The sequence below is a fragment of the Protopterus annectens genome, chromosome 4.part1, assembly GCF_019279795.1.
Source record: "Protopterus annectens isolate FY-2018-M chromosome 4.part1, PAN1.0, whole genome shotgun sequence".
Classification (NCBI taxonomy): Eukaryota; Metazoa; Chordata; order Ceratodontiformes; family Protopteridae; genus Protopterus; species Protopterus annectens.
Genome location: NC_056734.1, coordinates 378260400 through 378277230, shown reverse-complemented (window position 1 = coordinate 378277230; position 16831 = coordinate 378260400). Strand labels below are relative to the sequence as shown.

Here is a 16831-nt window from a genome sequence, read left to right as displayed (position 1 = left end):
AGTACAGCTGGTGATGTATACATTTACACCAAGGGTACGTTTTGACAATGTAGGGAATTTCTTTTCATCAGAGAATCATTCTACGTTACAGCTGGTTTTGGGTATCAGGGAAATGAAAGGCTCCCCACTGCAATGTGTAAACTACTTGGGGCTGGTCATCAAAAGCTGATGAACATATTAGTACCACGGAGTATGCTGAAACACCTGGGCAGACAGCAGGAGAAAGAAAGGTGCATGGAATGATGGCAGGCAGACTGCCTATAAGGCAACACTTCCTCTAAGCAATCAGGGAGTGCAAGCAGTCTCTTTATATAGGTCTGTTGCTCCAGCAACCATCCAGGTAACTGACATTACCGCCTGTGTCACTAGACCCATGCAGAAAAAACACATTTTTAACTGCAACATCACAGAATACTTCAAAAAGATCATGCAAACTTTTAAAATATATGAATTTGCTCAGTATGACTGCTAACAATATGTGTGTTTTTCCCCTATAATTATTGTAATCCTTACCCAGATTATTTTGTACAGTGACTATATTCACTTGCAATAAAGTCTATTGAATGCTGCACCTCTCACATCTCACATTTTCCTCTGTATCTACCAATTCTATTACAAGCAAACATTTAGATACTTTGTCCCTTCTTCAAATAATAACATAACAGATTAACAAACGAAAAGCCAGACAAGAGAAAAAACATAAACATTCCATAAACAAGTTCTAGTTTCTAAGTCTGTTTTGTTTTGCTTCCTCCTTATTCTGTCTCATTTCAACCTCATTCACTTGGGATACTCATCCCATCTTAGTTCCATCTGTCCATCATGGATATGTTCTAAAATAACTCCAAATAAAGGCCACAGGGGATATCTTGTCCTTATGGTGGAGCCATATTTCCATACCAAAGTACAGGGATAAACAGTACTTTTGGATCTCCAGGTAAGAACATCAGAGACCAGTCAATGGTTACTGAACACCTTTAGCTCTCAGTGATTTCAAGAAACACCATGGAAGCTGATCCCTACAGAAATGTTTGATGCTTTTATTTTGTGGAATCTCTGACTGTTCTTCTAGCAGCCCCTACCCACTGCCATACCCAGGCTGTCTAAATGGTAAACAGAAATCCATTTGCCATTTTCTGTCCCACTTAGTTCAGGTTTTGTATCAGATTTGAGAAATCTGTACTTAACCATTTTAATGTGGAGGGAAATAGGTTTCCACAGAAATGATAATGATTGATTGGAACAGCCCTTCTGAAAAGGAATAGGATTAAAGGTGGTGGCATAATTCAGGCATACTGGGAACAAACATAAGGTGATTCTAATGAAACAGTAGAAAGAACAAGCAGCTAGTTAAGGAGGGTCTTATAGTCCAGAAAATTCAGAGATGGGAAGATTAAAGTGGCTAAACAGTTCTTATTTCTCAATAAAGTCTAAATATTTCATTGTATAAAAATATATTTCACTCAAAAGACATTCTAATAAGTAACATTTATCTACTGTTTTCTTTGTAACAATTACAAGAATCTTAGAAAACAAATCTGTTCACACACTAAAACAGTACCACCTACAGATACCTGCACTACAGCTGAAAAAGACAACATCCAGCATTCATCCTTTCTATCCCATGCGTATCTATAATGTGTATGTAATAATAATCCACTGGATTAGTGCACATATTTACATTTAACAGCAACGATGACTGCTTATTGAAAAGTAAGCACCAGTAGTGGGTTAAGTTTATGCGATTGTGGTCCTTCTCTTCCACTTGAATATGGTTTTCACTAAAGTCTCTGTCATTTCCCCTTCCTTTCTTAAAGGAAATCTTTAACCAGAAACTTAAAAAAAAAATCTATATATTTTATATTGTTTGTTGATGTCTTCTGCAATCCCAGTGCAACATAATCACTTTAAAGTTCTTAACTTGATTTCACTTTCATATACCCCAAAATAATAATCATGTAATTCTGTTTTTTTATCCTATTTCCACAGTGCAGATGTTCTTCATGTTTCACTGCTGCAGTCATCACATTTGGGTTATCCCTGCCAGGGTGGCCCTCGGCCGGCCCAAATACCAGAGACTTAGTATTTCTGCATCAGTTGCTGTCGCTTCAGGACTGACATCAGGTCGTCAGTAGTATAAAGTAAGGTGACCGATGCCATTACATCAATATTTCTTGCCATGGAGCCCGAACCAGAAGCAGTTCGTACAAGTGCCGGTCAGCCACTACCTGAGTTCCACCTACCGAATTGAAGTTGAAGTCTTCTAAAGCTAAGTACCCCATTGGGGATCCTTTTTTCTTGCACTAACCAATGTCAGAAAAAGTTAATAACTGTCTCGCCTGTGGAAAGCAAATACCACACCAAGACTTCCATTATTACTGCATCACTTGTTTAGGTCCAGACCACGACGTCCCCCGTTGTCGCTTCTGTGCTTTGTTCAATGTCAGAACTATCCATTGTCGGGCCATTATTGTAGCCAGATATTTTCGCTTACAGTCCTCACATTCCAATATGGCTTCAGTAAGCCATCCGACAGCAGATCTTGCAAAAAAAGTAAAGATAAAGATAGAGACAGACTGCACAGGCCCAAACCTACTGACGACGCTTCCGTTAAGCTAGTCGTCAGTTCTCTGGTCCTCAGTGAAGTGCTTTCACAGCCCCTGATGCCTGCTTCTGTGGATTTGCAGGTTGCTACTGAGACCCTTTTGGAGTCCAGTATGCTGCAAAACTCTTCTTCGATTAAGAATCCTGTGGTCGTCTCCACCCTGGATGGGTCCGGAGCTGCTGAGCAGGCATCAGCTTCTGAGGAAGTCCTTCACACTACCGATTCTCAACACAAACCGATGTCTTCTTTCACAACTACTGTTCTTTCATAGGTTCATAGGTAGGTACTAGGCTATAGGCCCTCGGGCCTATATAAGTCTAGCCAAAGGTACCCTGGCTTTCGCCACCCAAGAAAATTATTTTCCTGTGCACTGTCGAGCAGAGCCACAGAAGTGATCCCCGGGGTGAATTTCCTATCTCCAATCCAATCATCAAGATTTTTCTTGAACAGTGCTAATGAGGAGCTTTGTTTGATATAGATAGGTAGTTTGTTCTAGAGTATGGGAAGTCTCTGGGACAGGAATCTATCCCTGCAGCATGTTCTGTTTATTGTGGTGATGAGGTTTACGTCCCTAGAGCGTGTAGCTCGTAGGGATTGGGATTTCTTTAAGTGGAGCATGTCTAAAAGCTCTGGGTTTGACATAGCTTTGTGTGTTAGGCAGAGATCGCCTCTGAGTAGGTGATATGCAACGGAGTAAAGTTGCAGTTTTTTGAGACGGTCTGCATAGGGCATCTCTTTGAAAAAACAACCAAGTTTCTAAGGCCCAGGGCACGAACCACACCCAAGAAACTGACGACCCACTCTCAGGCGCCTGCTTCCTTGCTACAGTCTCAAATGCTTAAAATGGTGGAAGACCTTATCATGCTGATCAGGGGAAGTCAAACTACCCCCTCCAAAAGGAAAAGAGATCTGTCCCTTGCAGTTTTATCTGAACAAGAGTCATATGACTCTGATACATCTGAATATGAAGACATGCAACCCCTCTCTACTTATTAGGATTCTGATGCAGATGATTCCATTCCTTCAGCCTCTCCACCAGAGGATTATTCCTTTGGGAAAACCCTGCATACCTTAAGGGAGCATTTCCAATGGGAGAGTCAAGACTACCCTCAGTCTAAAAAGAGACTCAGGAAATTTCTAGATCTTCCACAGCACAGACTCTTGGCCATCCCCCCAGTCCTGGATGTTGTGGAGGATGTTTTCCTGGAATCCAGTTTGACTCCTGAAACCCTCCCTCCTGCACCCAGAAAACTAGACAGGTACTATAGAGTCACTGACTCACATCAGTTTCTTTTTAAAAATCATACTGCTGACCTTGAGGTAATTTCTCAAGGGCCTAAAGGGATTAAAGCAACCTCTGCTAAAAATCCCACCCCCTCAGATAGGGATTCCCAAGCACTAGACAGATGGGGTAAAAAAGTTTACACCTCAGCTACTCTTGCTGTCAGGGCACTAAATTGTCAGTTCCATATGCTGAAATTTCAGCAGCATACCCTGGAACTCCTCAAACAAAAAATGTCTTCCTTTCCTGCTTGGTCAAAATCTAAAGAATTTCAGGAGTTAATGCATTCTGCAATTCAAGTAATTAAGCACACCTTGCACTGTGGTTTTGATGCTCTTGAAGCTTCTTGCAGAGCAGCAGTCACTGGATCTGTCATTAGAAGGCATGCATGACTTAAGGAACTGCCCCTGCCAGACCATGTCAAATCTAAATTGCTGGATGCCCCCTTGCACAAAGATAACTTATTTGGCACTAAGGCAGAAGAGGTCTTAAAAAAGATGGAAGAAAAAGCTAAATCTATGCAAACAGTTAAGGATTTCTTGCAGGTACAGCCACCCAAGTTCAGCAGGCATTGTCCCACCAAACACTAGTCCTTTCCTGCTCCCACTAAGCCAGTCCAGACTAGGCCCCAGGGACCAGACCCCCGACAGCTACCACAGGGAATGCATTGATCTAAGCAGTGGACTACCTCCACTTTAAAACCAGGGAATTATAAGCCATCCCTTATGATAAGAACTCACAATGACTCACCTCCCCTACACCCTCCCTCTGCCCACATTCATTTACTCCTAGGAGGAAAACTCTCCATTCACGCAAGCACCTGGGCCACCATTACCAATGATCACTGGGTTCTGAACATAGTGTCTCAGGGATACAAATTTTCATTCCACACCCTTCCAACCCCAAAAGAGTTCCCAGATCTACCACCAAACCAGTGGGTAGAGGCTCAAAAGCATATCTTTTCCCTGCTCTCTATGAGAGCAGTAGAGCATATTCCCACAGAACAGATAGGTAAGGTTTCTACTCCAGACTTTTTCTGTTCCCTAGAAAAGAGGGCACCTGGTGCCCCATCCTCAATTTATATATTCTAAACACCTTCCTGATGATCCCAAAATTCAAAATGCTCACCCTCCAGCATCTGCTACCCATGCTCTCGAAGGATGCTTGGCTAGCCACCCTAGATCTAAAAGAGGCCTACCTCCACATTTCTATCAGGGAATCATGCAGGAAATATCTCCATTTCAGGGCAGGATCTCAACACTTTCAGTTCTCTGCACTTCCCTTTGGCTTATCTACCACTCCCAGAGTTTTCACAAAATGTCTGGCTCCAGCCATTGCCTTTTGCAGACAAAGAAATATTCAGATTTACCCATACTTATACGACTGCCTTATTCAGTAAGGCAGCCAGGAAAAGCTGCTCAAGCACCTGGCCTTTGTAAAGACCCTACTAACCTCCCTAGGGTACACAATCAATGAAAAGAAATCCAAACAGGTGCCCACTCAAAGGACTATCTTCCTGGGAGCAAGCCTGGACAAAGCATCCCAGATGGCATACCTTACACCAGAGAAACAAATTTTCCTGACAGCCTACTTCTCTCAGCTAGCCACCACACCCCAGCTATCTGCAAGGAAAATCCTGCAAGCTCTGGGGTTCATGGTATCTTGCATACTACTCATTCCATATGCCAGACTGCATATGAGGAAACTTCAATGGTACCTAAAAAGCATTCGGTGTCAACACTCTCAAGACCTGGAAACTCTTCTACCTATGATTCCTTGCCTCAGAAAAGATTTTCTTTGGTGGGCAACAGCATGCTCCCACAACAAGGGACTGCCTTTCTCACCACCCCCTGCCACCCAGACCCTCACCACAGACGCATCAGAATATGCTTGGGGTGCACACTTGGATGTCAGGTGCATACAGGACCAATGGAGCCCGCAGCAAATCCCTCTGCACATCAACCAAAAAGAGATGATGGCTGTCCAGCATGCCTTGATAGCTTTCAAACCCCTTCTCTCTCCAGGGGCTCTCCTGATGAAAACAGACAACACCACTATGATGTGGTATATCAACAAGCAGGGAGGGCCTCACTCCTACCTTCTATGCAGGCTGACCATGATGCAGGCTGACCATGACCCTTTGACAGACAGCCTCTGCCATGCAACTACACTTGTTAGGGCAATTCCTACCAGGCTCTCTCAACTCTCTGGCAGACCAATTAAGCAGAAACCTTCTGGACCCACACGAGTAGCAGCTCAACAGAAGAACCTTCACCCTAATAACTCAGAAATGGGGCACCCCGAAGGTCAACCTCTTTGCCTCCCACACCAACCATCAGCTCAGCAAATTCTGCACCAGGGAGCATCATTGCACAGCTTAGAAAGTGGATGCCCTGTCCTTCGCCTGGGTCAGTCTATCAGTCTATCCCTTTCCTCCACTTCCTCTCATCCCCAGGGTACTGCTCAAAATAAAGGAGGAAAAACCAAGGACCATTCTTATAGCTCCAGACTAGCCTCAGCAGCACTGGTACCTCTTGCTACGCAGCCTGTCCCCACTGACCCATGGCATCTTCCTCAGTTTCCAAACCTCCTGACCCAGAGAGAAGGGAGATTTATGCATCCCCAATTACAGATACTCAATCTGGCAGCTTGGCTTATTCCCTAACCCCGAACCAATCTGCCAACTTCAGTAAACAGGTTCTAGATGTTATCCGTGAGGCCAGATGCCCTAGCACCAGAAAGTCTTATGCTGACAAATGGAAAAGGTTCTGCACCTGGATCCAGGCTAAGGGAGCCAATATGGCACAGCCCTCCCTCCCTCTCATCCTGGATTACTTAGCTAACCTACTACACAGTGGCCTCTCTTTCTCCTCTATAAAAATTCATGCCTCTGCTATTTCTGCTCCTTTTCACACTGAGCAGCCCCTTTTCTCACACCCTTTGATCAAACAGTTCCTAAGAGGGGCTAGCAACTTGAGGCAACACAGAAGGGCACCAACCCCAGCTTGGGACCTTAACTTTGTATTGGAAAAGCTCACCCTACCCCCCTTTTGAACCAGCTTCTTCTGCAGAGCTAAACTTTCTCTCCTGGAAGACAGCATTCCTTCTGGCCATCACTTCAGCCAGAAGAGTCTCTGAACTGCAAGCACTCATGGCTGTGGAATGCTTCATCATCTTCCATGCTGATAGGGTATCCCTCAGAACTAACCCATCCTTCATGCCCAAGGCGGTGTCCAGTGTGGCTCTCAACCAATCCATTCATTTGCCCACCTTTTTTCCTAATCCCCAGAACAAGTGGGAAAGGATTCTGCACTCTCTAGATGCACACAGACAGCTCAGATTCTATCTAGAAAGGACTAAATCCTTCAGAAAGTCTGATCAATTGCTGATTAGTGTTGCTACATGGGCAGAAGGCAAAGCCATCTCCAAACAAACCATCTCCAAATAGATAGCACACTGCATCCATTTCTGCTACAAACAACATAGAAAGCCTCCCCCAAGGGGGTCAGGACACACACCACCAGAGTAGCCTCCACCTCTGCAGCTTTCCTCAGAGGAGTCCCTACCAGGGACATCCTGGAGGCTGCCACCTGGACATCTGTTCACATTTGTACCAAGCATTACCACCTGCCTCGTTTCTCCAAATACAGGACAAGGTTTGCCTCTGCAGTCTTGCAGGCCATCCTAGCCAGCCCCGAGTTTCTTTGACTGCCTCCACCCATTTCCCCAGCTTTGGGAATCAATCCAAATGTGATGACTGCAACAGTGAAACAAGAAGAACATAATGCAGTTGTGTACACTTACCATAAATGTAGATCTTCGAGTGTATTCACTGTTCCAGTCCTGGTTTCCCTCCCTCTATCCCCCTTTCTAATCTTTCCTTACAAGAGACATATTGGTATTTACTTTCTACTGGTGGGGTTCTTCCACCAGAACCTGGATCCTACTTGGGGCTCCTGACAGGTTAGGGCAAGAAAAGCTGATGTAATGGCGTCAGCTGCCTTACTTTATACTACTGACAACCTGACATCAGTCCTGAAGTGATAGCAACCGATGCAGAAATACTAAGTCTCTGGTATTCGGGCCGGCCGAGGGCTACCCTGGCAGGGATAACCCAAATGTGATGACGGCAACAGTGACTACACTTGAACATCTACATTTATGGTAAGTGTACACAACTGTACTTTTGTGTCCTATAATATGGCATCATCTAAAACAAAATTTATATATATTTTTTTGCATTGCACTAATATTATTGTGAGTCACTGACTTCTTGTCCCTGAAAGCAGTGTCAGGGTCAGTGTCTGAATTGCTCTGATGCGTACCTAGCTAAGGATAATCATAAGGCCTTCTTTAATTACAACTGAAACCTAAAAGGGAATGCCCAGATGGTACCACTCATACTGTGCCAGAGGAAATCATCAACCTGCTAGCTGACAGATTTGGTGCAAACTTCAACCCCCTGGCCCCACCAGCCATATCCCAAAGCATACCCAACATCAGTCCTCTGTCTAGTATCTCTAGAGATCAGGTCTTATCTGTGCTCTCCAAGGCCAAAAACATGGCCTCAATGCGACCAGATAACATCCCAGGTTGAGTATTAAGCAATGTAAAATAGGACCTAGCAGTCCCATTTAGCAATGTCTTTAAACATAGCCTGAGAACTAGCTTTGTACCAGTAGAATAGAGAACAGCAACAGTAATCCCCTTGCACAAAAATCGGGACATCAACAGACCCTGTGAACTGTAGACCCATAAGTCTAACCAGTCTCATCTACAAGACCATGGAAAGAATCATCATGGACCTTATCAACAAGGACATAGGTGACCTTCAGACTTTAGACCCAACACAATTTGGCTTCATTAAGGGTAGATCATGCTTATTAAACCTGATGCACTTCTTCAAGAAAGTCACCAAAGACCTGGATGAAGGTAAGACAGTGCATACCACCTACTTTGACCTGGTCAAGGCTTTTGACGCAATCCCCCACTCAGGCATCATTGAAAAAACTCTCTCAGTTAAGGGTTAACCCTTACATCACTAGATGGGTAGGCAACTAGCTCACCGACAGAACACATACTGTCAAAGTTGGTGACTCCACCTTTACCCAATGGCATACCAAGTTTTGTTCTGGGTCCTTTATTGTTCGGAATCTACCTCTTGGAAGTCCAAGCTAAATTAGATGGCATTTGGCTTACCAAGTTTGCTGATGATTGCAGACTCAGTGCAATCATTGAGTCCCCCAACAATGTTAACATACTACAGGAAGGCCTAACACAAGCAAATGACTGGTTCCAATGCCATGGGTAAAACTAAACACAAAAAATTGCATTATTATTCCATTTGGCAAAGTAGAATTTCCCGCTAACTACAATATTGAAAACACCCCTCTAAGCTCAAACCCAGTGGTGCAAGAACTAGGAACACAGGTAGATAGCAATCTGAACTTTGATCTCAAAGTTTCCTCTGTGGCAAGGAAAGCATTCTACGTTGCACACCTCATAAGTAAGGGCATTGTAAACAGGTCTAAGGAAGTCATAGAACCACTGTACTTGACCCTCATCAGACCACTAAAAGAGTACAGTGCTCCCTTTTGCATGTACCTCAACAGATACCTGTAGTAGCTGGAGAGACCACAGAGGTTCCTCACCAAGAAAATACAGGGTCTCCAAACCATGACACACATGGATAGACTAAAAGCCCTGTCAATGCATTCTGTATAGTATTGGCTGCTGAGAGAAAACTTGTGCCTGGCCTACAGGGCAGTCTCAGACCCTGCCCTGATGGATATGCTTCCCATACACAAATCTAATGGTACAAGAGTCACTCACTGTAGGGATATTTACCTAGCCTGTGACATTATCACAATATGCTGGAGAGACAAATATGTCTCCCAAAGACTGCCACTCCTCTGGAACAAACTTCCAGTTCACATTAAGCAGAGCTCCTGACTTATCCTATTCAAGTGCAACCTGGACAAATGGATGGGAGGCCGCAAATTCACCCTGGGGTGGCATCCATGTCCCTCACATACAGGGGAAGTCAGTGTTGACCATAGACTAGCTCTGCAAGATATGTTCACTTAATAAGGGCAGATGGGGCAACTTGGGATTAACATGGCTAAGCTTGTAAGGGTTCTAGGGCCACTAGCCTAGTAACCTCCTATAAACCTATGAACCTATAATGCATTTCTTCCCCTTTATTACAATGAAATTATTCACTTGCAAAATATCCACTCCTTTTAAGAATTTCTCTACAAATAAGTAAAAAAGTATTTTGTTACAGACCGCAATATTAATCAGTCACTTGTTCTGATTGTCTTATTGAATTCAGCATCACATCACAATCTAGGAAATATTTTTGACACTTCTAACTTAAGGAAAAGCATCAGCCAGGTCTTATTAATATTTTTCAGTTTATTTTCAATATCTTTCTCATATTCACTTCCCAGGTTGTATCCTTCCCAATGCTTTGACATGCCAAACTTAATCTAGTATGTGCAGTCACAAATTATGACTTCGAAGCAATGGGGAGGGGGTGCAGCAAGGAACAACTGAATAGGTGTGGCTAACTGGAAAGGAGTGTGGGTCTATTACAACAGGTCAGTGACCACTACCTACAATCCAACAACAGATAGGGTCATTCACGTTCATCCATAGATTTCCTTAATACCCACACTTTAAGGCTTCTATATTTACTATAAACACTTCAGATGAATAACTGTACTCGATAAGGCCAAACATAGGTAAAATGAAGCCCAATCCCAAGGACTCCATGAGCTCCCCAGTTGTTCAACTGTCACCCCTACACCTCTTCAGTGCCTTTCCCCTGTTTTCCCCCCAAACTGGCTCCATATCATCCAGATAGTTTACTTTTTCTTGTTTTTCACCATTTTCCGCCAATATTTTTACATATCTTCACTGGTGCCAAGACACAGCTGTAGTAACTATGCAGGGAGTAGCTAAGCAAAGCCTGCAGCCTAGCAGCCCCAGAAATCATAGAGCTCTACATCTTCTGAGGTCCATCTTACAACTTTTTTACAACCTTTTGATTTAGTGATTGCCTGAACAAAAATCATGAATAAGGAAAGAAATTCTGTCTTATTTTTTTCATTCAAGGAAATCAAAGTTGTGCCTAAAGCTAAATGCTCAAAGCTAACAAAACAGTAGTCCCCAATAAACTGAGAGGCAAAATTGTTGCAAGTATCTGTACTCCTATGTGGGAATAGCGCCTGTCACTTTACCCCTCTAAAAAAGATGTTTACCTTTCATATACCCCACTGATGATAGATTGGGCTGAAAGTAAAAGCACAAAAGGCCAGAGGTGTTTATTATAAAGCTGAGGGTCTGGGGAAAAAAATGGCGCCACATATTTAGATGTTCTTTGTATGGATTTTTACCATCATAAATCAAACAACACTCAATGAAGCCCATAAAAAGATCTGCATAAATAGGGGCAAAAACTGTACCCATTGCTGTACCTCTAAGCTGCAAATAGCAGTCATTACCAAAATAAAATACGTTGTGTTCTAATACCAACTTCACCATCATAACTAGAAACTCACAATGTTCATTAGAATATTTACCATATTCCTTAAGCCAATATCTGACCGCTGTGATACCACCCAAATGTGGAATACTGGTGTAAAGGGATTGAATGTCTAGGGTACAGGTTTTTTTAGATGATTGTTGGGGAATATGGACTGGACCTTTGGAAGAATGGCAAGCTTTTGAAGAATATCTGAATTCTAATGAGTTCGGTATGAAGTTCACAAATAGGATAGAACCATTTACTACTGATTTTCTTGATGTCAATGTGACAAAAGTGTTGGATAGGACCATGGTTACATTATATAGGAAACCATTCACAAAAAATGCCCTTCTAGAAGCCAGTAGTTGCCATCCCAGACATATGGTTAATAACATACCTATGGCCCAATTTCAGAGACTCTGTCGCATTTGTAGTAATGATGAAGACTATACCAATGAGGCCCATAAAATGAAAGATAGATTTATTAAGAGGGGATATAATAAGGCTCATATTAAATCTGTTTCTGAAAGGGCTATGCAATTTAGAAGAGAGCCATTGCTGCACAGTACGCAGAAAGATAAGGCTGGAATATTTACTCATGATGTTTCTAAAATCAGATTTGTGACTACCTATGGTACCAACACATTTAAAATTAAAGAAGTCATAAATAGACATTGGCATATCCTAAAATCTGATGATTTGTTGGACCAATGCTTAGAGGATGTATGTTCTTTCAGTTATAGATGGATTAGGAACATTGGTGAAACTTTGTCTTGGTATAAAAAAAAAAATGAACATAGTTTCTCATCATAATCAGAATGGGTTGAAAGGAAGCACATATTGTGGTAACTGTGTATATTGCAAGGTGATCTCTAAGACAAAGTGCTTTACTTCTATTAATACTCCAAGAGTATTTGAAATTAGATACTTGATTACTTGTCAAACAGAATGGGTGATAAACATGGCTATATGCCAGTGTGGTGCTTTCTATGTGGGCCAGACTTTTAGGTCCTTTAAAACAAGAATCACAATTCATTTGAGTGATATAAATTGTAAAAGACCTAGAAGTGCCCTATATAAACATAAACTTGAACATAACATTGCCCATTTTGTATTTTTCGGGATAGATATGGTCATAGGGTCAAATTTAACAGAAAGAGCTAAACATAGGACACTGGATAGCAAAGAAAAACTTTGGATCATTAATTTGGGAGCTTTATATAAACCTGGTTTAAATGGGTATTGCTGATGATTTATAATATTTTTGTTTCTGTTTTTGTCTTTGTTTTCCACGACACTAATATTTGGTTTGGGTGTTTATAGATTATAAGTATTATGTTAAATGTGTGGTATAAGAAGTTTTTTTTTATTTTAACTACATTCTCATACCTTATATTTGGGATGCACCTAAATACTTGTCAGATTTATGTTCAGCTATTGCAAAATGATGGTTGATGGTGCTGCATTTATTTTTATTTTTATTTATATTTATATACATCTTGTTTTATATAATGTCGATTATTGATGTATATGTCTTTAAATGCTGTTATGTTCTTTTATCTGGCCTTATATTTAAACTGAAGTCAGATGGATGGAAATTATACACTGAGGATGCCAGGGGGCGAAATCAGATACCGGTCTGTTGTTGTCTGCATTTGGTTGTTCACTTTTCCACTGCTGTGATGGTGATGGACCAGTAAAGAATATTAGAGCTATTTAGCTCTTTGAAAAAGTGCCTCCAGACTCGTTTATTTGCTTATAACAAAATTATCATACACTGAAGCTTTGCTGGGTTGAGTGCTGATTTCTTTTTCACACACACACACACACACACACACACACACACACACACACACACACACACACACACACACACACACACACACACATGCGTACATAAAACTTGCTCCTGCTCTCATATTTCTGGAGCATCCTATACTGTTTTACGTCAGTTTCAACAGCCCAGGGAAGCCCCTTTTCAAGCAACGTTTCTGTCCCCTACTTCATTGCCCTATCATTATTTATAATGCAAATTATGCTAGGATGTTTTCAAAGCACCCCAGTGATTGAAGTAATACGATGTTTTTTGCAGCACTGCGAATTGTGTGAGTGGAACTCCATGCAAGCACATTAACAAGCAGAGACTTCCATGCTCACATAAGGAAATAGACAAAAATAAATAAATAAAAGGTATATTAGCATTATAAAAATGTAAAATGGTATTTTTTTTCACTGAGGGGACTGCTGCCCTGCAGTCAGGAGCACGAGCTGCCCCTGAGTATGTGGCATGTGTAATCACACTTACAAATCTCTACTAGGACAATAATTAGTTGGCATATTGATTGGCAAACACACATAAATGAGTATTCTGTCTGCAATAATTTCTTAAGTTACACAATTGTCCATACATTACAAATCAGCATTTCAAGGCAGTATAAGGAAAACTACATTGTAAATGTACTTCAGTTTCCATAGGAATAAAACTAGTACTTCAGGCTCCAAGGATTTTATATATTACTTTCTGTAAGCGTTAAGCCTATGAAAAGATTCAAACCTCATAAAAAAGTTACAGAAACTATAAACTTTAAATGTAACTGTTGTTTTCATACCTGTGGAACAGTATATGTTTAAAGAAAGCATGATATTTTAAAAATATTTGGGTGTTGATATGAGATGACCTGACCAAACAAGTAATGCATTATTTTGTTTTTCAACCTTAGAATTTAACGAGAAGATAAAATATCCAAATTTGCCTCCAGGTGGTCTGCCTAGTTTCTTCACACAGAGGCTGCTGGAAATTTCTCATGACCTCTTTATCATTAGATCCTCTTTAGAGAGTCAGTCTGCGGAAAAGCTTTATGAAGGAACATGGATTCAAATTGCCTATGTGCTAGATTCCCTGCTATATAGGCTTTATCTCATGTGTATTAGTATTTATACTATTGTTATCATTTGCTTATGGTGCACATGGTATAACCTATAGGAAGAAGTCAGTGCTGCAGCACATTTATTTTATTTTATTAGTTTCTGCTTACTATGTAGTTGTACAGAACAAGTTCAGTTTATTTTTAGACTTGGCACAGGAAATAAGAATGCCACTCTACCTTGATACATATGTACCAGTAAATTTAACACTAATTTTACATACTGAAATATTAGGAAAATATATTTATTTGTTTATTTATTTTACACTTGTTCACCGGAAAGTCCGACTGGACAAGCTGTCCTTTTTCACTGGAGGCTGGGGAGAAAAGCTCCAGTGTTAACAATCGTATATAAAAAGTATTTAAAAGTAATAAGAATACATTACAATATGTATGTAGTAGCAAAGCTCTTTAACATGCAGGAAAAAAAAATAATTGCACATGAAAAACAGTTGTAAAAATTTGATTAAGACAGTGCACTACTACTGGACAAAAGCACACTGTTACACATAACCAACATTGTTTCTATTTCAGCGCTGATGATGCAGACTGCGATATTATTAAAATGCATTTGAAGACTACTCGTGGAATATAAAAGAAAATAATATAATCCAGTATATGTGCAGAAAAGATGAAAACGTAGAGAAACAACAGTTTGCTTCACTGTACCTTCTCTTTCTAGCATTCTGACCTGCACTATCAGCAGACTACTAGCTGTTTTCACTTGTACATTTCAATAAAGTATCATTCACAAGACTTAACCTTTGATAACTCTCTTTTTGCATTTTTGTTTTCTACTGTGTCAGCCTCGTCTTTTTACTTTTCTCTGTGTGCTTCATGAAGATTTTTTTCTATTTATCTGTCACTCCGCAAGTCCAGCACATGCTTGTCGTTATGCTGCTTGTAGCAGCTGAGGCATCACTTTTGAGGTTTTATTACCAGTTTACAATTACAAGTTAAATGCCTTCACTAACTCTTATTGCATCAAATCCTTCTCACTCATAACATTACAAAGGTTGCTGCTTCTACAAATTATTGCCAGACTAAATTGTTCCATAATGTGTTTGGATCTTTTTCATCAACTAAATCTAATCTGCAAAGTATTTCAAAAGGGCAATAATAAGAAAATATGCTGCACAATAATTCCCACATAGTTTAATTCTATACACTGCAGGGAAAGTCATTGCATACAGAAAAGGAAATTTTCACCTAACCCACAATGACATCAGAGCTGATTATACTGGACCAATTCACCAACTCAGTAAGCAAATAAGTAAATACATAAATTAATGGTGTATAGAGAGGGATTTAACCCTATACAGTAGGTGTTTGCAAACATTGAATGAATACCATTATGGGTTGTCTTTTTTGTCCATAACAACATTTTTACAACTGGCTGCAGTCATGGTACAGTACAGTTGTGTACACTTACCATAAATGTAGATGTTCGAGTGTATTCACTGTTGCAGTCATTACATTTGGGTAATCTGCTGGCAGGTTGCCCTCAGTTGGCCTGAATAACAAAGTCTTGGGTCCTGCATTGGTTGCTGCCTCCTCTTCCATAACGTCAGGTCATCAGGGGTATAAAACATGCAGCAGACGCCATTTTAATCAGTTTTTCTTGCCCCAGATGTCAGGTGCCCACCAAATGGGGAGCAAAAATATATATAAATAAATGGTAAATATATATAAATGCACCTAGGAAACATAAAATTTACCTGCAACTAAAAGCAAATACACCACAAAGGCTTTTGAGTATAGTGAAGGAAAGAAAAGGTATAGAATGGGGGATGGCGGGTGGGTAACCCGGACTGCAACAGTGAATACACTCGAACATCTACATTTATGGTAAGTGTGCACAACTGTACTATGTTCTTCGTGTTTCACTGCTGTAGTCATTACATTTGGGTAGAATCCCAAAGCTATGGATGGGAGGATGGAACTAAACAACATTAGGAGCAGCTATAATGCCCTGCAGGGCTGCAGTGGCAAAGCCTGCCCTGGATTTAGAGAAGACAGGTAAATGATATTGCTTTGTGAACGTATGAACAGAGCTCCAAGTAGCAGCTTCGAGAATGTCTTTGGTTGGGACCCCCTCTGAGAAAAGCTGCTGAAGTAGAGGCAGCCCTGGTGGAATGGGAGCTAATCCCCTTGGGCACAGGTTTATCATGGTGCAAATAGCAGAAATGAATGCAGTGGCTTATCCATTTAGAAATAGTCTGCTTTGATATAGCCTTCCCCTCTGATCCTGCAGCAAATGCTACCAGTAGCTGCTCAGACTTTCTTAGAGATTTTGTCCTGTTTAAGTAGAATCTTAGTTGTCTGTGTACATCCAGTGAATGCAAAATCCACTCCCCCTTGTTCTGCAGAAAAATGTTGGCAGGTGAATGGTCTGGTTAAGAGCCACACTGGATACCACCTTAGGCATATAAGAAAGATTGGTCCTGAGGGCCACCCTGTCCGGGTAAAATATAATGAAAGGCTCCACT

At 41.1% G+C, this 16831-nt stretch overlaps 1 protein-coding gene across 1 annotated transcript in view; it reads left to right on the top strand.

Moving 5' to 3' along the window:
• LOC122801212 (5-hydroxytryptamine receptor 3E-like) overlaps positions 1 to 14937 on the top strand; it is a 177957-nt gene extending 163020 nt beyond the window's left edge. The window contains exons 9-10 of the mRNA XM_044070765.1: positions 14139 to 14388; positions 14877 to 14937. Of these exons, the coding sequence (XP_043926700.1) occupies positions 14139 to 14388; positions 14877 to 14937 (311 nt within the window). The remainder of the gene's footprint in view (positions 1 to 14138; positions 14389 to 14876) is intronic.
• The last annotated feature ends 1894 nt before the right edge of the window (positions 14938 to 16831 follow it).